This window comes from Rhinolophus hipposideros, assembly GCF_964194185.1.
Source record: "Rhinolophus hipposideros genome assembly, chromosome: 5".
Classification (NCBI taxonomy): Eukaryota; Metazoa; Chordata; class Mammalia; order Chiroptera; family Rhinolophidae; genus Rhinolophus; species Rhinolophus hipposideros.
In genome coordinates, this window is record NC_138051.1 from 40,000,320 (window position 1) to 40,026,511 (window position 26,192).

General features: G+C 37.5%; 1 protein-coding gene across 3 annotated transcripts in view; it reads right to left on the reverse strand.

Annotated features, from left to right (window-relative positions):
- TP53BP1 (tumor protein p53 binding protein 1) overlaps nt 1-26,192 on the reverse strand; it is a 70,852-nt gene that overhangs the window by 16,436 nt on the left and 28,224 nt on the right. For 2 of the 3 annotated variants that reach the window (XM_081049256.1, XM_081049254.1), the window contains exons 12-18: nt 23,563-24,892; nt 16,709-16,828; nt 15,740-15,943; nt 11,903-11,960; nt 9,525-9,611; nt 5,356-5,839; nt 1,953-2,105 (exon numbers count right to left, since the gene is read on the reverse strand). In XM_081049256.1, the coding sequence (XP_080905382.1) occupies nt 1,953-2,105; nt 5,356-5,839; nt 9,525-9,611; nt 11,903-11,960; nt 15,740-15,943; nt 16,709-16,828; nt 23,563-24,892 (2,436 nt within the window). The remainder of the gene's footprint in view (nt 1-1,952; nt 2,106-5,355; nt 5,840-9,524; nt 9,612-11,902; nt 11,961-15,739; nt 15,944-16,708; nt 16,829-23,562; nt 24,893-26,192) is intronic. The other variant, XM_081049255.1, reaches the window with a different exon arrangement.

The window sequence follows — 26,192 nt, forward strand, 5'->3', positions numbered from 1 at the left end:
GAGTTCTCTGACGTCAACCTGTCCACCTTCGCACCACTGCACATCTTCGTGCTGCCCACCAACTAGACTCTTGCCACCTCGGTTTTCTTTGCTTTCTGCCTGTGCCTTAGCTCACCAAGCCTTTCTATACAAAATGCGCTTTCCCCTCATCTCCCAAAAGCTAAGACCTCCAGTGTCCAACTTAAATACTTTCTGGCCTTTATCCACACAGACTTTATCAGACTTTCCCTTCAGATGCGTGTCTTCCCCATCTAAGCGACTGTGTGCGCCTTCCTTCTGGCACACGTCACTTTTGCTCTCGAGAGGCAGCATAGTGTAGTTAGGAACGCAGGCCCTGGAACTAGACTGCCTGGGTTGAATTCTAGTTCCTGTATTGATTAGCTGTGTAATCTTAAGCAAGTTATTTTAACTTGCTATGCCTCAGCTTCTTCACCTGCAAAATGTAACAGTATCTATGTCGTAGCTTAGTTCTAAGGATTAAATAAATTAAATCATGTAGAATCCTTAGAATAGTGCCTGGCATGTAGTTAGTGCTCAATTCTTTTATTTAATTATGGCAGGATTTCCCAAACTATGTTCCGTAGGGGTAAAGTAAATATTACTTTAAAAAATGTTCAATGGTCAAATAAGATTGGGAAGTGCTGTGTTAACAATAAAATAGATATCTTTACTAGAGGACTTCTTAGAGCCTTTAATATATAATATGCTCTGCGAATTTCTATGGAGGGAAAATTTTACATCATTTGGTGTTTCTCAAACTTATTGATGACCATGGAACATTATTTTCCCATCAGAGTATCCAGCAAGCCTGCTGTTTCCAGAAATGAAACATGGCTTTAGAAAGCACCATGTAATAAAACAAATGATGTAATATGTATAACACTTAATATAGTACCCGGCAGGGAGATTCAACGTAGACTACAACAGTTAGAAAACTTTTCATGAAAGCAAACTGTTTTTCTATAAAGCTGCTTAGTTCGTAATTTTTCCAAAATAATAACATTGAAAAAAATTATGCAAACATAACACTGAAGATGAATCAACATTTTAAAAGAAATATTTCTGGGATTTAGTGTACAATAAAAAGAATACAAGACAATTTCTCAAACTAATGTCAAATACTTTCTGACATGAGGGACACAATGACTTATTACTGAACAATAGCAATATGTTCCATTTAATAAAATTATATACCTGAGTTTAATTCTCCCTGAGTACAACTTCCCATAGGCTTGCTGGCAGAATTAAAGAAAAGTGCCTGAATAAAGGAAGAAAACAGTCGTGCCTCTTATTAATAAAAGTTCCCAAATATTAATATTAAAATAGACCAAGAAAGGTGCCAGATCTTTAATTCCAGAAAACCTGTCTAATCTCAGTCAGTATCAGACGTAAATAAAGTCAGCATATGATGCTGTCCAATGCAACAGTCAATAAAAGCCAATATTACGCTGAGAGTGGGAATGAGTCCATAATGAATCCTACTGAGAAATAAAGGTGCACCTCTTACGAACAGGTCCATAACCACACACAACGGAGACCAAAAAAGGACACGACTAACCATGAAAATACATGAGAAAACACTTGCAGCCTAGCAGGGAGTTCCAAACGTCATTAGTTTCCAAGGATTAAAAATAATACATAAAATCCTTATATTTATGTGTAATAGAGATTTATTAATCTGTTCTTTATAAAAACAGAAAGCATGACGAGACTGACTAAATAAGTGGCCGAAGGTCAAACAGCAAGCCCATGGTTGGAAAAGACACAGAACTCAGGACTCGTGGTTTCTAACCCAGTTCCTATATCTTTCTTTATTAAAAAGATGAAGGAAAAAAAGTGTCAGTAGCTAACTGCACAGGAAAGGAGGGTAAGGAGATGGAGGTGAAGTGCCAGGGTAATTTTTCTATTACTATCAAAATAACTGTGTCCCACAGACCGAGTGTATGTGTTACCTCAGTTACTTTTCTTTCTACTTCTGTTCCATCCACATAATATACATCTGTGATCACACGAGTAACAAGCGTGCGAACCTCATGGATTGTTCTCATGTGGCGATGCAAGACATGGCCACGTGGAGGCTGAGGCATATCGAACTCTTCCTCTCCCTGTGACAGAAAATACACAACACAAGCATGGGTCTCACTGCAACTTGGCAGAAGCACAAATCAACTTCTTCATGATAGGCATCGTTAAGAGGTTTCATGAATGTAGTGTGATGGAATTTTCCAGCTGCTTTGTTGTGAATTCACCTATAGACAAAACCAAGGATGGACCAGCTATTTGGCCAGAGCCTAGGAAGAATTTATATCATATCACCAAAATTTATGACATATTTCTGTCTAAATCAAAATCATTAACATATAGCACTCATATCTAGGATTTTAAGTGAAATTTGACCCTCCTGAAAGTTCATTATTTTTAAATAGTAATCTTTCTGGTTTTGATGCTGATAGTAATCAGTACACAAGCTTATACTTGCAACAGCTCTTTAAAGAAAAGCATTCTTAAGAACTTTATATAAAACCCAAATTACATCTGTTAATCTCAATGCAGTCTTTTTTACCTTCATTAGTAAGTGAACTATAGTTGATTTATACCTGGAACAAGATATGTTGATTTCTTCTAGAATTAAATATAAAATATTTAATCTATTCCAGATAATAGATTATAACTAAAGAGCTAAGCTAGTATCCAGAAACAGAAAACATTAGAAATTAGGACTGTGTATCTAGTTGTACCATAAATAAAAACAGTTAAATTCTTTCAGTAAAAACCTACATTTTTATGACAACTGTTACATGTTTTCTCATTAACACCTATATCACATTTACCCACATTCACGCCCTCCCCCTACCCAACTGGCTCTGTAACTCTGAGGAGGAAGAAATGAAGAAATGCATACTTTTTTCTCTCCCCACTCTGATTTCCCCTATAGTAGACCGCTTTTACTTTCAGCAGTTAAGGTATACAAGTCTTTCAAAAAAATTTTATGTTCCACTGCAATAATGGTGATTCTAGGTTTTTCCAGACAATGTGATAGTAATTTACCTATAGCTTTCAATAATTTACCTGAATAATTCCTACTCCAACTCCATCTCAGGGGTGAAATATGTATTAACATGGAGCTATATAAATTATGTGAATAAATAAAATAAAAAGCATGGAAACTTACTCAACCGATTCCTTAAAATACTCCTGTGTATACAACACTGGTGAATAAAAGGGTCTGAGCATTGGTCTGTCATGCCTCAATCATCAGGGTGCCCCTGCATCAGAACCATGACAGCCGGGACCTCCTGCCTGCACACACAGCCAGGCAATGGATCACCAGGGTCTGAAAGATTTCAGTGCTTTACATATCCCGGCAATGAGGCCAAGAAGCCTACCTGTAATCCTTCTATCACCGTACAACAGCCAGACAAATGATCACTTCAAGTGAGACACTTAAACATGTCTGATAGAAAGAAAGGAAGGGAAAGGGGCAGATAAAAAGAAAGCTATGCTTACCCTTACTTTCTCTAAATAGTTTTCTGAAAAGTGGTCTCTGTTAAGATTAAGTAACTTGAGGACCTTGTCTTGTCGTTTTTAAGGAAAGACAACATGAAAATAAAACCGCACTTTTCCTTCACAGAAAACCTCCAGGCCTACTTGAAAATTCAAGGAATGTCAAAGGTAGGCTGCCTACACTTTTCTCCGAGCACTGGCCTGAGTCTTACCCAGACTGCAGGGGATACAAAAGGGCACTTGGAAACTCCAGACAGCCTTGTTTGTTTTCATTCACATTGTCGTGCAAACATCAATGTATCCATCTCCAGAACTTCTTTGTCTTTCCCATCTGAGGCTCTACCCATTCACCATCTGTATTTTTCTAGCATCTTTCTTCCCTTAGCAGGAGCAACTAGTTCTCAAATGTGTGACATCACACTGTGTGACAGGAGTATAACACTGGCAGTATCAGTAGTGGTTGCGGTGTGAATAGCAGCAACAGTAGGAGCATTTAAAATAAAAATCGTCAGTAGGTAGTAGCAGCAGCCAACATTTAGAGCATTTACTATATGCCAGGCCCAGTGCCAAGGGCTTTGCGTGCCTTCTCTCATTTCATCCTCATAATATCCAGACGAAATGGTCTGATGCCAAAGCCTGGGCCTTAACCACACTGGCTCAATGGCTCCTCTCACCATGATGAGACAGAAGCAGGGATTATTTCCCCATTTTATAGGAGAATATGAGAAGGAAAAGGAAAATATAAAACAGTGGTGCCTACATGACTGACATCTTTTTATAAAGGCAGAAAAACCAAAATTATGTGGGAGAATGCAAACACTTTAAATTCAGGGTGAAAAAAAACCAGACGCAAAATGGGGTGTGATATGCTATATAGCCCCCGTAACCAAAAGGCTAATGCTATTTTCAATCTGTATGAACGGATAAGGTCTTAGGTCTCAGACTATGTTACTATAAAAATCTAATATAAATAGAATTTTTAGAGATAAAAAGAACAAAACCACACAGGCCATAATTTAAAATATAGAAAAGCAACATAGCATAAGGAAAAAAAATATCCATTCTGAAGTAGACATGCTGAGTTCAAATTCCAATTCTGCCACCTACTGATGGCAAAATCTTGGGCAAGTTCCTTAACCTCTCTTCAGTTTGGTTTCTTTACCTGTGAAATGGGAATAATACCAACCTCATGGGTCCTCTTGAGCACAATGCTGATATGCTGTAGGTGTTCAATAAACAGGAACTACTTCCCTACCCTACTCCCAAGAACCTGTTCTCCCTCCAGCCTCACTTTCATCAGCCCTAACCCTTTTCCTCCCATTACACCTCGTCTTCACCTTTCTGCAGTACCTAGTCACCCGGAGACTTTGCCCCATCTCTCTCTATTCCTGTTACTGTTCTTTGTTTCCAACACTGTGATACACAATCCTTCATGCTTCTTGTACTCCCTTCTCCTTTACTTTCTACCCTCTCAGTTCCTGGTAACCTTGGTGAAACACACTGGAGGAAAAGCAATTAGCTCTGTTATGAAGGAGGATGAAAAAACTGACAGAAGGAAAAGACTGAACAGTTTAGAAGAATATTATAGGACTCAGACTATATGCCTGGCTTTCTTTTCCAATACAGACCTACTTGACAAACTCTAGCACTATTCCACTTTCCCTAAGACTACTGGTGATAGCTACCCATACTTTTCATTACTCTACCTCTATCCTGGATAGATTGTTTTTGCCTTTTGGTCTGTACAAGACTGTTAAGAATTATCATTAGGTAAATGTACCACAACTTAAATTCTCCAGGAATCCAGAGAGTCGAAAGCAGGGCCCTGTGGTACCCTGTGAGTTCCCTCACCTGGCTATGGAGTGACTCAGTATCATCCCCAGGAGCACTGATTGGTTTCTCACTAGTCCCCTTCTCAGTCTGAACTGCGGCATCTTGTTTTCCAGAGTTCTGGTCCACAGTACTGGTCCCCTGTTCACACACATTCTTTACAGTCTGGGTTGCTGCTGAAACAGTTTCTGGAACCCATAGGGAACATTCTACGGTCTGGATTCCTACGTCATTTTGGCTGGGCCTTTCAAGCAAGGCCTTACTAGGTTTTTCCTGATTGACAGTCCATCCTTCTTTCTGGCCTTCGAGAACATCTGTCTCCATTGCTTCCCCTTGAAGACTGGACAGCCCCTGTGTGGCCATCTGCTGGGATGCAGGAGAAGCAGACTCTTTGACAGGGCTACTGGGCTTCACAGGCTCTTGGTGCTGCCTGGTCCTTTGGTCACCTTCCAATTTTTCCTTCTCTTCTTCATTTTGAGTACTTGGAAAATGGTGTAAGTTCCCCCTGAAAATCAATCACATAAAAAAACCATGTCAAGTAAAAGTGAGAGAGAATGAATATAGGCAGGGGGAGACCATAATTTGACAATCTGAGAAATGTGAGGAAGGAAGAAAATAAGGTGATCATGCATATCACCTTACAAGGTTTCTCATAACTTCATTCCTGTGAAAAAACAATGGCACAAAAGACTATTCCACCATGATGATGAAATAGTCATTAAAACTTCTTCCCATCACTAGCTGTGACCTCTGACGTAGGATAACAAATTAAACAAAAAGATGTAAAGCTATTACAGAAGTCATAGACAATGAAGGCAGCTTAGGGATCTACTTCAAAAAAGATTAATTAGGTCAAAGGTACTCGACTTTATAGATGGTTCTAACATTCCTTAAATGACTCCTAGCATTGTAGATACCATTCATCCCCCGAACCCCTGCCCCATCCATGACTAATAATTTTAGGAAAAGAAACCTAATCTGTAAAGGACAGAGTTGGAGGTGAGATTCTAGCTTTGCTGGCTATAGTGGTAATCTACAACTAACCATTTCAGAATGACTTGGTACCTCAAAGACAGTTCTTAAGATGCAGCCTTTTCTTAAGAAAATCCTTTCTTTTCATTAGTCTTACCATTTGGCTATCAGGGTCATTCATTTATCCCATAGCATTTGATAAACGTCTCCTGCAAATCAAATACCATGAAACTCTAAGCTGCCTAGGGGCTTTCTTAAATGTCCTTAACAAAACACCAGAAAAAAAAGGCCCAGATTAACTCCAAGTGAGCAGGCTACACAGAATCTTAATATTCATGTCTTATTTATCTTTATATTTAAAATACCTAACAGGGGCTTAGCATAAAGTTAAGTGCATAACAAGAATACTTTGAACTAAAGAATTAATGTTCTCTCAATCAATAAACTGCAAAAATCTACTCTGATTAAATAAGCTGACTGTATAAGAAGCAAATTCATATAGAAAGTACCCACAACTTTTAATTTTCTAGTAAATTACAAATTCAAATGAGTCAGTATACTACAAACAACACACTAATGTATTTTTAGGCTGCATTAAGTTATAACAGCCAAGATAAACATAAAAGGATCCATTGCAAAATGACCATTGTTAGATCACATCTGGAATCTGTTTTAGTTTGGGATGTCACATTTTACAAGACATAAATTGAAATACACCCAAAGATAATATCCAGGATGATAAAGGATCTAGAAACCATAAGTGGTTTGCTATAAGTGGTTTCTGTAAGTGGCCAGAGAAAGATGGAACTACTCATCTAGACAGAGAAAGCTATCTCCAACTTGGGAGGAATTCTCACCTTTAGGAGGTGAGCTGACTCGGGTAGGCAGAAAGAAAGGAAGCATGAAGAACCCTTTTGGGCTTGCTCTGCTCTGGATCTTGAAGAAAGAGAAAAGGTTTCTGAGGTTTCTATTTTGTTTAGCTCAGTTTACCAAAACAGGAAATCAAAGAAGGATGTAGAATCGAGTTCTAGCCAAGAAGAGCCTGACAAACATTTGGTTGTTACAGCTTGTGTCCTGTGTCAGAAATCTCTACTGAATGTGGATATGGTCCAACGAAGAAGAGGTAAGAAAGAATAAGACCACCAGGAGACAGATTAATAACACCTACCTCTGATGAGGTTTATAAGTGATCGTATATAAAAATTACTTAACACAGTGCTAGGTACAGAGCAGATGCTCAATCAATATTTGCTGCGTAAGACAAAGCAATTAAGGAGATGCAATTCATTTTCTTTATAAAATGAATTACTCATGTTTGAATCTTTAAGATATCTAACATATCAACAGCTAAGCAACAATGAAAGTAAGTCAAAAATTGGAAGGGACAGGACTTGATTAATCATTTCAAGAATTCTTAATTGACAAATACTAGGTTTCTTTTTCCCCTCAAAGGGTTGGTGAATCGAACAGTTCCTCTCTCTTTAAAGACCAAAGGTATCTCACTGCAATATTAGCAATATTTAGCAGATTCCTATCAAATATCAGAATTTTGGTATTTATCATTCTCATGTTAGCATCAGTCAAATAAAATCAGTCATTTCCCCCCAGGTTCATATTACACACACACACACAGTTGTGGTTGGCAAGATTTGCTGATTAAGGTCAACATAGAACAGCAGGTTAAAAAAAACAAAACAATTGCAACACACACACAAAAAGTGTTATCCACTCCTACCAAGTTCATAAATTCTTACACATAAATAAAGCAACCAAGAAATACCTACAATGGAGATGTAAATTATGTCCCAAGAAATAATAAAAAAGAAATCTTTAGCACCAGAATAGAATTTTAGAAGAAAAATCCAATATATTGTTAAAAGGACCACACGTCTCTCTCATGAAGTCCAACTACAATTCTACTCTGGTCACTGTATGACAGATTTGGAAACTGAGGCTAAGAAAGAAATTTTAGCAGAAAAAGCCTGGACAAAAATTAAGCCAAAGTGAAAGAGAGAGAGAAAAAAATCTCCATATTTAACAAACGTCTAGCCATTCTGTTGAGTACAGGTGTATCTGTGGAGCAACTGGAGTCAATCCATCTGGACTCTCGAGCCTTTGTTCTTCTGCCACGGCTAAACAAAATCACTAGCACCTTGGCCCCTCTATTTTAAGATGCTCTAATAAAATAGGAAGGCAACACAGTGCCATTGATAAATTTAATAATTGCTGGACTATTACCATCCCACTTTAGGAAATCACACGAAGAGGCATTTCACCCAAGAAGTTTCTTGATAACATAAGAGAATATGACCTGGGCTATTTGATTCCCAAGAATGTCAAAAAACTACATTTAATAATCTGAATGCCCAAAAAAACAACCCCTGACATGCAGACATGTTTCTTCTAAATATTAGTATTTCTATCAATAAAGAACAGAGAAATTATGCTGCAAATAACACTACTGGATATCTAATGACAAAACATTATCATATTCTCTAATTACAAAATCTCTAAATTCTAAATGACAGATACCCCCTCGTAATGAAAATAAAAGCTTATTTCTATTGCCATTACTTCATATACTAAATAGAAGACTCATATATTCCAAACAAGATACCCTAATTATTTAAATAGAGAAGAAATACTTTGTAACTCAAAATTTTTTTCTGCATCAAAGCTGTTCTAAGAGATTATGGAGTACAGAAATTATGGAAAAATCTTAATTCCATCAAGTCTGACAAACTTTAAATTTGGGATGTTGAGCACCTCAGTTTTGCCCTATGGAAAACTACAGGAAAATAAAAAACCTATTAAAAATAAACACTTCCAAAACTAAGAAAAAGGGAATGAATCTTAAAAATATAGAATGATATATTTTCATAAATTTATGAAGACCGAACCATTTCAAATCACTAGAACTGGCAAAGGCAAAATCTGTTATTTAATAAAACTTCTCATGACATCTCATCTATAAATACATCTGGAGTATGTCACAGTCCCTCAGATAAAAAAGCAAGCTCAAGTTTTGGCACCAACCATTTTATGAATCATTATAGGCCAAAAGATGCTATGAAAATAATGCTCGGGAGCTCCCTATAGTTGCTAGATAGGGTATTGCCTGATTTATGAATTGCTTAATAAATTGGCTTAATAAAGCCAATTAGATCTTCAAATTAAAAAATAATAATAATAAAGAAAGAAAAGAAAAGAATGCTCACCTGATGGGTGCAGAGCGGGAATCCTGACTTCGAGCCTCATCTGCTTGCCGGGCTTCACAGCTAAGCAAAGGCATGGTCTTCTGGGGACTAACATAATAAATTAAAGCAATATACTATCTTAGTTTTAAAAGAAAAAGTACCTCTGGAGATTATCCTTTTAGGCACAGAGGGAATAAAATCCTTTCCCTGCATCCCAAACTGCAAACTGCCTTAACAATAAAATGCAAATTTCTCATACAATACTTGTTTCAAAAATTAGCATAATTAAAAATTCTCAAGGAAGATTCACAGGAAATAAACTGGACAGAGGACTATATTAAATACCATAAAGACGCGATCAGCAAAGTCCAGAATGCAGAAAACTCTACAGGACACAAAACCAGTTTCTTCAACAAATAAATTGCTAGAAGAAAACAAAAAAAGAGGGAGGGGGGTCCCTATAGATTAAAAGAGATTTAAATTAAGAAGAATACAGAAAACTCTATAGGACACAAAATATAGCTTCTTCAACATATATATCACTAGGAGAAAATAAAGAGAAGAGGGTCCCATTTTGCAATGTGTGGACCTTGTTTGGATCTTGATTCAAACAAACTGTAAAAAAATATATATATAATATATATATATATATATATATATATTATATATATATATATATATATATATGGCTATTAGGGAAACCTGAACACTGAATATTTGATGATATTAAGGAATCACAGTATTGTGGTTAAATTCAAAAAAGGAATTCTTATCTTTTGGAGATAGCACTGAAATATTTACAGATAAAATAATACAATGCTGGAATTAGCTTCAAAATAATCCAGTGGGGAGGAGTGCTACAAGTATTTATAAACAAATCAAGACTAGCCATGACTTGGTAATTTTTAACACTGGGTGGTTCATTATACTATTTTCTCTACTTTTGTATATGCTTGAAACCTTCAATAACGAACTGTTTGAGAGAAAGAATATGCAGCAGTAATCTGAACACAGCCCCGTTAAGGATGACACTGTTTATTAAAAACACTGGGACTGCTTCACTGAAATGCAGAGGAAGACACTAGCATTGAAAATATTCTAACAGAGCTTACTTTAAACGATTTCTTATGGTGAACCCAACGGTAAATAGTCAAAGACTTTTAAAATCTAGATTCTCATATACAAAATATGCATTACAACAATACCAATGAATTTCATTTCATTCTGTCATCCATCAATCCAACTCTCTGCCTCAAGTATTTTCCTTTTTTTCTATCCCTACATTCTGCCCAAAGGATTTGGGAAACTTCAGCAGCTTATTTTGTTCCCAATTCTTGGGCACACATACAGACTAATAAATTGTATCTAGTATACAAGTCTATTATAACCAAAGATATCAAGTATAAAATTCCCTTTTCTTCAACTTTCAGACTAGTAATCATTAGTCTTCAACTGAGGAAGGACCCTAAAGTACTTATCTTTCAGATTCAATATGTAAGAACCCAGAGAACAACTAATCTGAGATATAGCTAAATACAGATCAAAGGATTTAGATAGGGGCCAGAAACTTGCAACTGGGTGGTCAAATTCAGTCCACAAGCGGGTCTTATTTGACCCATCAAGCAAGAAACATTATTTTTAAAAATCTAGATTTCTCTTTAAAAATTAGAGATTTGGCAACAAGTCTGCATTCTTACATGGTGACAATAGGCTGGAGACGAACAGGGACTACCCCCCTTTGAAATGGGGCACAAGTTCAGTTGGCCACCATCCTCAACACTTCACAGTCTTGCACCTAGCCGCTGTACATTATTTGCATTACCTGCCTAGGCTGATTTAAAAATCCTCGTCTGTATTTCACCAACTGCTCCTAGTAATTTCATGCTGGATGACTCATGCCACAAACCAATAAAAGAATTCTACTCTCACAGCCACCAGATGGCAAAGCTTACCAACCAGAGCCTCAGGATGGGGTCATATTCATCCTCAAAGCATTACACCATTCATGACAAAGCGAAAATAACAACTCCACACAGTAGTTGATTTGGCAGGCCTGAGGCTACCGCTCAGTAGGGGAATCTCAAAAGGAACAGGTCTGAGGCTCTTGTTAAACCCTCTATTTCCTCACCAAAACAGTTTCAGTCTCACCAAAGAAAAAGAAAAAAAGGACAGTCCCCCCTGGACAAAAGGGAGACAGAGAAGCATCTTTAAATATCTTAGTTCTAAGTATTAGATTTAAAATATTAATAAGAAAGCCCTTGTTAGATTCAGCACATTGTTAAATCCCTTATGCTGGAGTTTCATTTTAAATTTTTTTCCTCTCTTGATAAATCATCTTCCCCTCACTACCAGTGGTTTTGTATATTAAACTCCTCTAAATAGCAACCAGCTCTGGTTACCTGGCAACAGCCTCAGCAACAGCAGTAGATTCATTTTGTCTTCCACCAATTGCAGGCTCTGAATAAAAACAAAAGCAAAGAGAGAAAGGAAAAATATTCAGTTAGTATCATACCTGTAAACTTGCTCTACTAGTATTTGCAACAAATAACAGAAAGAAATGGGCAAGAATAAGTGAACATAAAAAGATTTCTTATAATTTAATGGTATAAGTTTGTCTCACTTCCGCCAATCAGTTTTCTTTCACACTGTTAACCGGGTTAAGGTCCAGTTGCTTGTCACTTGTAAAGTCAATAAGCGAGAGACAAGGTTGGTGGAAAGAAAAGCAGGTTTATTCAGAATGCCGGCACTCTGGGAGGATGGTGGACTCCTGTCCAAAGGCCAGCTCCCCCGTTCCCTGCATGGCCAAAAGATTTTACAGACGAGTAAGAAGAAGCAGAACAAAGTAAAGGGGGAGGTGGCCAAGCAACTCCTGGGCGATTTGAAAAAGAAAAGAAGGCACTTCCCAGAGTCTAGTTCATTTTGGGGATAAGGGTGCATCTGTCTTACGCAGATGTTGAAAAGACTTTTTCCAAGTCAGTGTAAATAAGGTCATTAAAACGAATGGATATAGACTTGAGCAAACAGTCATTAAAGGAGGGAAGCAAAGAAAAGCCCCACACTGAATTACCATTGTTAAATCGAATTACACTAGAGGGTCAAATTTCAAAACAGAAGATAGTCTCCCTTACAATACTTCCTACAGACAACCAATCAATTTGTCCAGAAATACAATTACTAAAAATAACACTTAAAAATGAAAATGAAACATCTCTTGAATCTCAATTCATCTCTTATATAATTAAAACTTATGTAGTAAGAAAATATAAAATGAAAAACAAATTATAAAAATTAAAAAATAAATTTAAAACAAACAAAAAACTTTAATAAAATATATGTAGGAAAATATCTTATGTTGATGCTGTTTTACAAGAACCCACACAAAGAAGGTACTCAAGTTCTTCCTAATGTGTTTTGGGGACAGATGATTGAAAAATAAAACACATTTTCAAGAAAAAAATAAGGGTAATATGGAAAATAATCCAATATTCTCAAAGCAATGTCTCTAATGTCAAGGGATTAAAATTTATTTATTGGCAATTTATTGCTGCCTTAGAGAAAATGACAAATATTTTAAAACATTTATAAAATGTCATGACCCAACATAATCTAAACAGTCCATCAAAGAGGCAACTAACATTTAGTGGGTCGAGCTCAGGCTCTGAAACAGAAACCTGGCTCAGGCCCTGGTTCCAGCACTAAGTAGTCCAGCCTGGAAGTAAACTTCATCTTCTGAGTCAGTTTCCTCCTCTATAAAATAGAGATAAAACAGGACCAAGATCATCGGTTTGTTGAGAGGATGAAATGAGTACCATCTGAGTGTGGTGCCTGATGCTGTGCTCCTATTTCCAGGAAAGGCAGTAATATTTACTGATACGATCATCCTTAACCTTTAGCTCCATTTTAGATCTTCCCAATTGTAATTTGGAATCTAAAGATTCAAGGCTACCACATACTTTCTTGAAAAGCCCTACTTGATTTCAAAGATGATGATAATAAGAATGGAAATGATACAGGATAGCACGTCCCTAGGTAGACAGGGAGGTCCCTGGTAGAATAAACAAAACACAGCCCTATCCTAAAACTCCAGGTTTTGAAATCACTCCTTTGCTCCAGAACATAATGTAACAAGGCCTTGAGATTAATCATAAAATTCCTTTTGGCCTGCAAATGGAGCAGATCTGATAAAGAGTGGGTTACTTTGCTAATTCCTGCTAATTCAGGATGGGCAAGCAGAACAAACCTGGTAGACGAATTTCATTAGAAGGCGCCAGTTCCCTTCTTCAAACAAGTTCCCTTCTTCAAACAGCTCCCCTCCCCAAACAGGCAAGGAAAGGTATAAGAGAAAGAGCTTCTGCCTTAGTCACGGGGCCACCCCCTTTCGGGACCCCCTCCCACTCGGAGCTCTGACTCTTTGCTTTCAATAAACTATCCTCTTTTTAAAACTCTTTGCCTCGCCTGGGTCCGTGTTTCCATTCTTCGGTCTCGAGACATGATCCCGGCCCACACCCAGAAACTGCTGGCAGATCCAACATCATCTACATCATTTGGGGACTCACAGGAAAATATTCCTCCATCAGAAACATGTAATATTTTAATTTCTACTGAGGTTCTAAGATCAATAAGCACAAATCAATAAGCACTGAGAAGCAGAATAGCCATGTAGTTTGGAACTGGACTTCTGGTTCTTGGAACTGTGAATTCAGGCTACTACATTTACCAAGTTTGTTAGGAGATTTAATGAACCGTCCATGTACTACGCCTGGCATATAATAACTCAAAATAATTAGCTAAAATTTCTTTTCTTTGTTCTCAGAGAATGAGAAGTCCCTCTTATTCAAGTTCACCCACTCCATCTGCGGTCTTCGAAAGGGAGCTTGTCTCACACCTGAAAACCTACTCTACTCCCTCAGGACCCTGATCCATCATCTATTTCACTGATTCCCTCCTTTTTAACCCATCTCTCTTGGAGATTTCCTTTCAGTCTATAAACCTCCTTAGGTCTCTCTCTGCCTAAAAATGAAAAAATCTTCTTTAATCCGGCATTTCCTTCTAACTTGCGATATTTTTTCACATAAACGTCTCAAAAGCAGAATACACTTGCTGCCTCTTCTCCCCATCACTCCTCAGTTACCTTCAGTAAACTCCCACCCAAACCACTATATGGAACTAGTTCTTGCTAGTCACCAGACGGATCTTAACTGCCAAGCCTAATGTACATTTTCAGATATATCCTCCTAGACCTCATTTCTGCCTGACTTTATCCTTTGTACCTCTCCTCCCCACAACCTTCCATGGCTTTGGACGCTCCTAGTCCTCTTCTCTGAAAGTTCCTTTACAATCTCTTTTCAGACGTCTTCCTCTTCTAACTCCATTACACAGCATTTACAAACTACTTAGTAAAAAAATTATAAGCTTTGGAGTCAGATCCAGCTCTACTTCTTTCCCATTATTGTGACCTTAGAAATATAACTTAAAAACCTCCCTCAGTCCCAGTTTTCTCATCAATAAAACGGAAACAAGGATATCTGCTTTGGAGTGCTATCATTGTTCCTCCCCGACTCTACATTCAACTGGACCCAAGGTTGTCTCTATTCTATTATACTATTCACCTCTCAAGTTTATCCCATCTTCGTCCTCACTACTAATAACCCCACTTCCTGGTTAAAGAAAGAGTTTGCCAGGCAGAAGCATAGGAAATGGGCCAGGCAAGGATGATACACAAAAGCACAAGTTTTGAAACAATTAATCCTTTTAAAAAAGTAAATCTGATCATATTACTCCCTTGCCTAAAATTCTTTAGCTTCTCAACATGATGTAAAAAGCCTTTCAGACTCTGGTCCCTACTTTGCAGCCCCTTCCTTGTGCCTTCTCTGTATTCTCACCATACTAAACAACTTGCAATTGATGCGGGAAATAGTCAACTTAAACCTACAATATGAATCCACAATCCTAAATTTTCTACCCTCTTCTGAACTGTTTCTGAATATGGAAACCAATTACTTAATATCAACACAGGTTTAATACAGAGATACAACCGGAACCATAATTTATAAAACGGAGCATCTTCAGACAGTGACTGGCCAAAAGCAAAGAATTAAATCCATGAGAATAAGATGTTACAAATATTTTTATGTAATTATAAAAGTATCAATCATTATAATTAGAAGAAATATAATCAATACTTCTCAGATGATCTGGAGCTACTAAACCCAAGATTAACATAAAATAAAACTTACTTTCCAGACTAAATTGCAAAGACTCTTCACTCGCCTCAGTCTCAGGACTGACCAGTTTCATTCTTAGACACAATTTATCATCCATTTCTGGGGCAGCCCCAGAATCTCCTTTTTCATTCCCAAGTATGGGATCATTGGTCTCCACCATGCTTTCAGACATGACATCACTGGTTGCCGTGGTGCTTTCTGGATAGTTGCTAATATCTGAAAGAAGGGAGGCAGGAGGAAGAAAGAAAGAACACTAAAATACAAACACGAAAAACAATAATTCAAGGTCATCAATTTGCCTGTTTGGCTCCACAGCTCTGCAAGACTGAAAGGGGTTCGTTCCTAGGATAGAACCTGTCACAAGTATCAACAACTACGCACTAGTATTGACACCTGGTCTTAAGAGGAGCAACAGGATTCAGTTCCACTTCTGCATCTGGACAAAGGATGCTGCATGAGCCCTCAGCCAACCCACATCTGCCAGCATCAGGCATAGGTAGCAGGAGACTCCAGGCGACATGACTGTTACCTCCCAGCACTGACTAGAGAAAACAAATAAGTTAATGTAGAAGACTACGGGCTGCTTTGGGAAAGAAGGCGCTAAGCTTTCTTGCTCTGTCAAGCAGCAGACTGATCAGCCAGGGTACTGAATAAATAGTTCTAATCTACCTGCTGTCCCTCCCTTACAGACCGCTCTGTATCATTGCTTAGCACTCAGATTCTACTGCCTTGCAAGTAACAGAATAAAATCCTTACAGGTTTTTTTTTTCTTCTTTCCTTCTACCTTTCTTTCCTCTCATCACCACTCAGTATCTCCTGGGAGTAAACTCATCGAATCAGACATCACAGACTTATTCTGCCTAAGACAAAAATCAACCTTATCACGCAGGCCCAATTCCTCAGATCTAAAAGAAATCACTTGCATAAAATATGGTATCTCAAAAATTCTGCTTTAAATAGTATTACATTTTAGTCACTCACCAATAGGAGTGCTGTGTCTCCTGGGCTCCAATTTTAGGTGCCCAATAAGAGGTGGAGTTGCGCCAGTCAGTGGTGGAATGATATCACCTTCTTTAGGCAAACTGAAATGAAATGGAGTTTCTGAGAGAAAAAATAAAAAAATAAAAATAAACAAGAAGGAAACCAAAACAGAAGAATGTAAAAAGCAAAAGTGAGAATTCCAAGAAATACTTATTATTCCTTGGCTACCCAATTCCACCTCATTCCCAACACCCCTCTACCAGGCTCCCCAACCAATTTCCTACTGTTCTCTCTGCTCTCTTTGCAGCCATCAACAGGACTGACACAAAGTACACAACCAGTGGACAGGCAAATAGAGGAAGCCCAAAGTTTGAAAGCCCCGGAGGAACATGGGATCAAAGGAACATAGAAACATCTGAGCTCCATCTGGGAATACTCAGTAATACAAATTTGGATAGTTTCAAGTCTAGACATTTTAATTTTGCACAATGCTAACCCCAGGAGTTAGTTCATTTATAAGCTTTAGCAATCTGTAGGATTCTCGAGATTGAAGTCTGATGATGGTAATACCTGTCATTTACAATTTACTCAAAGAGGTGACAAAGGATCTCCTGGGCCAAAGTACTTCGAAACACTCACTGGTTCTAACATAGAAATCGACGGATTTCCTGGGTCCGCGGTACTGACCAGCGCTCACTCCGGGCATAGCATTAAGGCTCACATCTGCATCTCTGCACAACGGTCAACCTCACATGCCGTGTTTCCCCGAAAAGAAGACCTAGCCGGCCAACCAGCTGTAATGCTTCTTTTGGAGCAAACATTAATATAAGATCGGGTCTTATGTTATATAAGACCCGGTCTTATAGTAAAATAAGATCGGGTCCTATATTAATTTTTACTCCAAAAGAAGCATTAGAGCTGATTGGCCGGCTAGGTCTTCTTTTCGGGGAAACACAGTATATGAGCATTCCCAGTATACACATTTTTGGTCAGTCACTATTAAATTAATATAAACATAAAGCATTTGTCAAGATACAAAACTTGACTGACAAGAGAAAAATTCTGAGATGTCTAAAGTTAAATTACAACAGACTGCAGGGTGGGAGAAAGGGGTAAGAGGTTAATTAGTTAACGGAGCCTCAGGCCAAAAGCAACAGAAGACTGCTCACATTCCAGAAGGTGAGTTACAACTTTGAATCAACTTCCGGGCAGCTACCACCAGCCGGCACTGCAAGCGTTCGTGCTTACGCTGTGCAGCCAATCCAGAAGCAGCAAGTACTGTGTGTGCTTACGCGTATACAAGCAATCCAGAAGCAGCAAGTACCTCTTCCTTATGGACTATGCCGGTATTCCAGAACTGCCCCCCTTCACTTTTTCCCCCCGTCCTTATCTATAGCCACTGTAAATTCTTTCAAAACAACTTACATCTTTCTTCCCCAAATCCACTGTATAAAAGAGCCCCGTCCAAGACTGCGGACACATTTGTCTACTCCCGCTAGCCCTGCTGCTCTTGGTGGTTTAGACGTATATCCCAGGACCTGGTCCTTTTTCTGGCTAGCATATGGCTCAGTAAACTTTCACAAAAGCTTTCTGTCACAAAGGTTTTTGTTTAACATGATTTTAATTAGGTCTCACGTCCAAATTTTTGCTAAGCAGAATTAGCAAATTACCAAAATCACATTTTCTGATTTCCTAATTGGTTATCTCTTTTAATAAAACGGCTAAGTTTGAGGGGGAAAAAAGAATTGTGCTAGACTGGTCCTCTTAAACCTAACATGAAAATTCGTACTTATTTTCCTGGGATGGCTCAAAATAACTATAATCTGTCAGACCCGCTCACTCATTACTTGTGAAAATAGTTTGCCTGATGTGTTTTCCAACACCCCCAATAATTCTCCAACTCTCAGGACACTGGGTGTCTACAAATTTAACTCAATCCTGATGCTCTACCTGGAGATAGTATCAGATGCCACATGTGAAGGGCTCAGTCCCACGAGACTGTTTCCACTTCAGATGCCAAGTCCAAGTTGTTACCTGTACTTCTGACCAGCTAGCTATACATTATAGGTTCCGAGGATTGCCTCCTCAAATTTAATTTGCTAGTGCTACTCAGAGTACTCAGAGAAAACATTTACTTACATTAGCCAGTTTATACTAAAGGATGGAGATGAACACACAGATGAGGCAGTACACTGAGTGAGGTCCAGAGGATTCCGAGAGCAGGAAATTCTGTCTCCGTGGAATTGGGATGAGATGCCATCCTGGCTCACTTAACAACTAGGAAGCTTATCTAATCTTGTTGTTCAAGAGTTTTAACCTCCAGCCCCTCCCCTCCCCGGAGGAAAATGGGTAGGGCTAAAGTTCCAACCCTCTAATCACTGGGTCTGTCTGGTAAACAAACAGCCCCATCCTGAGGCTATGGAGGGATTGCATCCTAAATCACTTCATTAGCATAAACCCAGGTGTGACAGAAACGGCTTGTTCTGAATAACAAAAGATATTCCTTTCACTTGGGATATCACCAGGGTTTTAGGGACTGTGTGCCAGGAACCGGATGAAAACCAAATATATTTTATATTTTACATTTTCTTCTCACAAATTTTCCCACTCCAACTTCTATCTTTTACTATCTTTAATATTAAGCACATCAGTACTGTTTTTTTCTTCAAAATCACAAAACAGTAAAAAACATCTTTTACATCTACATGTAAGAGAAAATGAATTAGTAACCTGAAGGGATGAAAAGAGAAAATGAAATGGACTTTAGAAATAAAGGATGAAAAGTACAAATATTCAGCTAAAGGAACTGTAAAGAGGAGGAGCAGAGAATTTCAACATCACATCTAAATGGCAAAGAATTCCACCAGTTACAGGAAAAAAAAGAGAAATACATTAGTAGATAAGTATCCATTTTTCTGGCAGCTCCTTAAAAAGCAAATCCTTTAAGGTTCATAAAAAAGAACTTAGAAGAGATATAAAAACTAAAACAAACAAACAAAAGCACTTCACAAAGCATCATACATTCCAAAGATATATTTTAAAGAATTTTTCATTCCTGCAACAATCGTCTATATTGCACCGCTCTGACAGGAATCATCCCTTGTAGTATGACTGACTGCGCAGATTTTTGAAAATCTGTATGAAATCTTTAAGCATATCCTTCTATATGACAAACCATAATATGCAAATGTAACATGCAAGCATTAAAAATTACTTAAAATTACTTCCATTTCCTTTGCACAGTACTAGATAAAACTTACGAAGTTATTTTAACAGCATTGATCCGACTGCATCACTATAACTTAATGGAAAATTGAGTCTTTTACAGAAAACACTGACACTACCTTTATCTGGTCGCCAATGACTCATTCCTTTGTTATTACAGCCTATCCCAACTCCCAACTCTTTCTGCACACAGTAATCAAAGCAACCTTCCTATAAAACATGACTTTGAACAGGTCAGCTCCTGGTCAACAACTTCAATTTCCCCTAAATTCCTCACTCTTTAGTCAGCATTCAATTAACTAGTAGCAGCATCTATTTCTAGCCTTTCTTTAATTATTCGTGTTCATAAAGCCTCTATACAATATCTTCCAAACGTTTTCCCATTTCTGCTTTTGTTCCCTCATCTGAAAGACACCACTAAAATCTAATCAAATTATCACCATATCCTGCAAAATAATATTTTATCCTCTTAAATTTACTGGAATTTTCCACATATTCAATTTTTTCTCTAAGAATTAGCACAGCTACATTATTTAAATTACCAAGTCCCTTCTTGCTTTCCCCGATTATCATAGTCCATCCTAATATATGCCAGCTACCAACCCATTAAGATATGAATGAACAAAAGGAAACTTAATATCAATTGTCAACCCATCTGAGTGGAGAGTCTGTTCTTATTAGTAAAGACTTTAAAGATTCATTAGTCCAAAACAAAATTTAAAACCCTAATGTCAGTAAGTTCTCTCTTACAGCTAACTTTCTGTCAGAATCTGAAACCTTTTACTTCTTTTATTCTCAAGAGAAGACCTGGTCACTTCTTCCAGCTGGTTAAAAGCCATCTAATTAAACATAGAAGAATTTCTATGTTGGGTGGCACCATGCATAAACAGTCTACCGAGAGTCTGCTCTGACATTAAAAGGTTAGCCACAAACGGATAGAGCTGCACACAAGATACATTCAGCTGCACTGATCATTATTATTAACCTATTACAGACCAACATTTGTGGATTTAAAGACATTAAATTTGTTACGATTTTTCACATCAACCCATCATAAATTTATTCTACATTGAATAAGGTTGGGTTTCCAAGCACCACCTTTCTAAATTTGCTTTCTTCAAATTTCAGGAGGAGGTCTTCATAGACATGTCGGAAGAGGTCTCCAAACTATTAACATTAGTGACAAGTTATCTATAAATGGAGGCATTTAGAGTGAGTCTTTTGTTTTCTCCCCCTCTCCTTCCTAACATTTCCTCTCCCCCCACTCCTTCTCTCCTCTTTCCTGCATTATTTGAACATTTTTCACAATTAACATGTATCTTTTTTAATCAGTAACGCTTTTAACAGCAACAACAAAAACACAAATAGAAATACTCTTCTAACTTTAACATACAGAAATCTAATGAACAAATAAACCTGGGACTCAACCGATTCGTTCCTTTCATTCTGTCTTTCCAGACTGTAGAACCATTCACTTTTTAGGTTACTCTCATTTAAATTAGCCTCTCTTGGGGTTTATCAACTACACAATTATACTTTAAGTACAGAATATATAATTTTTTGTTCTACCAATGCTCTTCTGAATGATTTACTTTAGACTAGTCCTCTAAACATTCCAACCACTGTCTTTACAGCTTTTAGTTGTTTGCTCAAGAACTAAACTCTTGAAATAAGCAGCATATAGTTTACTAGTATTTTCAATAATCTGGATAAATATTAGTAAAATAAGTTTTACTATGGCCAATGTCTATTATAAAAAAGACCTGGCTCTGCCCATTAACAGTGTAAACAAGAACTCATGGAGAATACTATTAACATAATAGATAATAAACCAGTGTTTTAGAAACTTTTGTATATGACATCTGACAATTAAGTTCGGGAACTCATCCTAGAAAAAGTGCTTCATACCTCATTGCTGAATATCACTACGATCACCTTCAAAGTATTCCCCTTGGGAAGCTATGCACCAACACCAGCAGCTAGTTCACCCTTGAAAGCGATTTTGGAATTCTTTTCCTGGAATGGCCATCAGGGCTGTCATCGTATTACCCTTGATGTCCTGAATGTCATCAAAATGTCCTCCTTTCAATATTTCCTTCATCTTCGGGTAAAGAAAGTAGTCATTGGGGTACAGATCAAGTGAGTAGGGAGGGTGTTCCAATACAGTTACTTGTTTACTGGCTAAAAAACTCACAGACAGTGCCATGTGAGCTGGTGCATTGTCGTGATGCAGGAGCCATGAATTGGTGGCGAAAAGTTCAGGTCGTCTAACTTTTTCACACAATCTTTGCAGCACTTCCAAATAGTAAAGTTGGTTAACTGTCCAGTTGGTACAAATTCATAAAAACAATCCCTCTGATATCAAAAAAGGTTAGCAACATCATTGCAACAAGTTCTCGAACTTAATTGTCACAGCTCATACAATTGCTAACATAATTAAAAAGTAGTCCTAAGTAACCAAACAAAAACTATCTACAAGCTCTGATACTTTCTTAGCCTTCACAGGATTTGTATGTAATAAAATTACAAAAACATTCAATAATATAGAATTATTGGGTCATTCTGATAGTTCTTTACCATAACTCATCAGAATCACAGAAACTATATTATACAGTTTTGTAGGAGAAAGAACAGCATTGGGAATCAAGGTTCTTGTCCTACCTCAATCATTAACTGGCCACAGGATTACTGAACCCAGTAATCCCTACCCCTCCTTGTTCTGAAGAGGAAAAAAAAACTTTCTGATTCCTGAATATAAAACCTAATGAACGGGTAATTTTGAGAGTAAAAAAAACATACCATTAATAATCACAACTAGACAAGAGGTATAAACTAGGACTGATTCAAGAACACCAAACGGTGTAATCACCTATATTAATAGCTAAGATGTGGCCCAAATACTGTTTCTCATTTCCATATCTCTAGAAGCATGTTTTCTTAAGTTTGTTTTGTATTCACTTTTTTTGTTTTTTGGAGTTTGTTTTGTTTTTAAATTATACTAACTCTGATCACTTAGAAAGTTTGAATTCTTTTCAGCTAATATCATACATAATGTTCTACAAATATTTCAGAAAGTAATCAAGTAATCTATATTCTCATCTGGACTTCATAAAATAATAAAGAGCACAAACTAGTATCTTTTCCAGTTTAAGGTTTAAGATAAGTATAAGCTGAACCAAATTTAGAAACTTAATGCCCATAAAGAGGAAACAAACAATAATAGCGTACTCATTAACAGGGTTCTAAATATCATTTTCCTGTGTAATCAAAATAGATCCTCGCACTTTAAAGGCAACTGTCAAAATACAAAAATTTGGAGCAAGATTGGAACCTTAGTAGAAAATACCTGATTGGTACAATTGGTACAATTTCTACATAATTATAAAATTCATGTTGATTACTCGAGTTATAAAGCTGATAAAACTCAAATGATCTGTTTCCATAGACATGCGTAATTACAGCTATAAAAGAATACAACCCAAAGTTTTAAATTTCCCAATTATTAGTGGATGTTTAGAAACAAATCCAAGTTAATTTTCAACCCTGACATACAAGCATGCAGTTCTCTCCTACCTTCCGTTCCAAACTGTAATTTGGTTGGCGACAGAACAATTTACAAGCACACTCACCACTAGAGCTTTCACAGAAGCTTTGTGAGGTGTGGACAGAGGCCTTCTCCAGCTGTTGAGCCTCCACACCTAAGCCAAGCTGCTTAGCATTAGCCATTTTTGAGTCTTCTGTTGATGAGTTATCTGTTTTCTCTTGAGCTTGGCTCCGCTGCATCTGCTGATCAGGTTTTGGAGCTTTGTCTGCTCTCACTAAAGTCAAGGAAGGCTCTGGAGCGTCAGCCTCCACAGGTTCCTTTTCTGCAGTCACTGATTTCAGAGCTCCTTCATCTTCGGCACTCTTTTCTTCCTGGGTATCAATTCTATTCTCAGCACATGGTTCTATTTCTGGAGCATCATCCTCCCACAACTGAGAATCAGAGCATTTCTCCACTCCCTCTAAAGGTTCAGAAGAAACATCAATTCTGGGAGATGGTTCCTTCACATCTACAATGACAACACTGGAGTCCTCTGATGTAGCTTCTTCCCAGGCTTCTTGATCCTTATGTTCCAAGTCTTGATCAAGTACTGGCAGCTTTTGGGGGGAATCAATACTAATCACACTGGTTTCAACTTCCATAGCTTCCTGGCATTCTTGTTTTGGGCTTTCCTTTGGAAGAGAGAGAGCTTGGGACTGAGTTTTAGTCAGAGAAAGGTGTAATGGGACACTCTCCATATTTTCTTCTTTCAGCTCCTCTCCTTGACTTTCACAAGGAGTCTCAGGGATTTCTTCTACCTCAGACCCTGAAGACCCCTCTTCTGGATGATGCTCTTTAATTTCCATAGCTTCCTCCTGATCTAACACACTAGAAAGTGCCTCAGATCGAGTAGCTGGAGAAGGAACTGCCTGACTCCCTGAATCACAAGTCAGATCTATACAAACGTCTTCTGCTATAGTCTCTTCTCTGCCTTTGCAACCAGCAGCTAAAATACTAAAGTCATCTCTGGTTTCTGTGTCATCCCCCTTTATTTCATCAGCATTCTGACTCAGTTCTACTTGGCCATCTTGTGCTGGATTAATCAAGATACTGTCATTTTCAGCAGCAGGAACAAGTTTAGAATTGTGAACTGAAGACACGGGTTCAGTATCCACAATTTGTGTGTTTTCTCCACCTTCCTCAGTCCTGTGAGAAGTCAAGCTCTCCATCTTTGGTGACTGACTACACTCACTTGCAGAAAGCAACAACTTACAAGAATCCCCTGTCAAAGACAGCCCAAGATCCTCAGTGGAATTCTTTGGTTCAATCTCTGAAGTTTTAGAACACTCAACAGTCAAAGATGAACTATGCAAATCTCCACCTTTCTTCCCTTCATTTGATCGTTCTTCCAAACTTGGAGATGGAATGAAAATGTCCTAAGGAAGCACAAAAAGAGACAAATCATCATTTGTTCTTAATCATGTTTCTTTTCAATCTAACCCTTGAATTATTCTAAAGTTTTTAAATCAATTATTCAGGAACTAAAGAACTCTAGGACCATAATCTCAGAAACACAAAGCTCATAATCACCAGTCTTTTTATCAACACAAGTCACTGTTTAATGCTTTTTTAAAATAAATCATTGATATAGAATAAGGATAATCCAAACAAAAACTTAAAAATATTAACTTATACTTTTAAAAGTAGGAAGACACTTTAATTGTACGTCACCAAAGTACTAAAATCATGTTATATATGATGGGCCCTCGATTACACAGGAGTCATTTGAACATATGCTTATACAGCCCACTTCAGTTCTCTCAAAATGAGAATATATACTTATTTTACTTCCCACTGTTTAAAATATGCTAGCATTCATAAAGCAGATGTTAAAATCCAAAACATATAATATCACTGGTCAACACATACTACTACTACATACCAACAAAACTGGCTAAAGTTAAAAAGACCACATCCTATTGGTGAGAATGTGAAAGAAGCATAACCTCATACATTGCTGGTGGCTATGCAAAAAGTACAGCCACTTTAGAAAACAGTATGGCAGTATCTTACAAAATTAAACATACATATGACATACCATATGACCCAGAAATTCTACTTGTAAGTATTTATCCAAGAGAAATAAAATCATATGTCCACACAAAGATGTATATGCAAATGTTCATAGCAGTGTTATTCATAGTCAAAAACTGGAAGTGACCCAAATATGTGTGCACTGGTGAATAAATTGTAGATATCCATATTATGGAACACTGCTAACAATGAAAAGGAATAAAATATTAATACACGCAACAAAATGACTCTCAAAAATATGCGAAAATATACATGGTGACAGAAGGAGACTAGACTTTTACTGGTGAGCACACAATATACTGATGTCATGTTAAAAAGTTGTACACCTGAAGTTACATAATGTTATAAACCAATGTTTTCCCAATAAATTTTTTAAAAATAAATTTAAAAAAAGAACTCAAACACAAAAGACTATACATACTTTATGGTTCCACTTATACAAAACTACAGTGATAGAAGGCAGGCGAGTAGTTGCCCAAGGTGAAAGAAGGGATCAGAAGGGTGTGGAGGAAGAAGCAACTGCAAAGGATCATGGAGAAACTTTTCAGAGGGAGGCAACTATTCTATACTTTGACAATGGTTGTGGTTATATATTTGTTTACAACTCCCAAAATTCATCAAACTATACACTTAACATGGTAT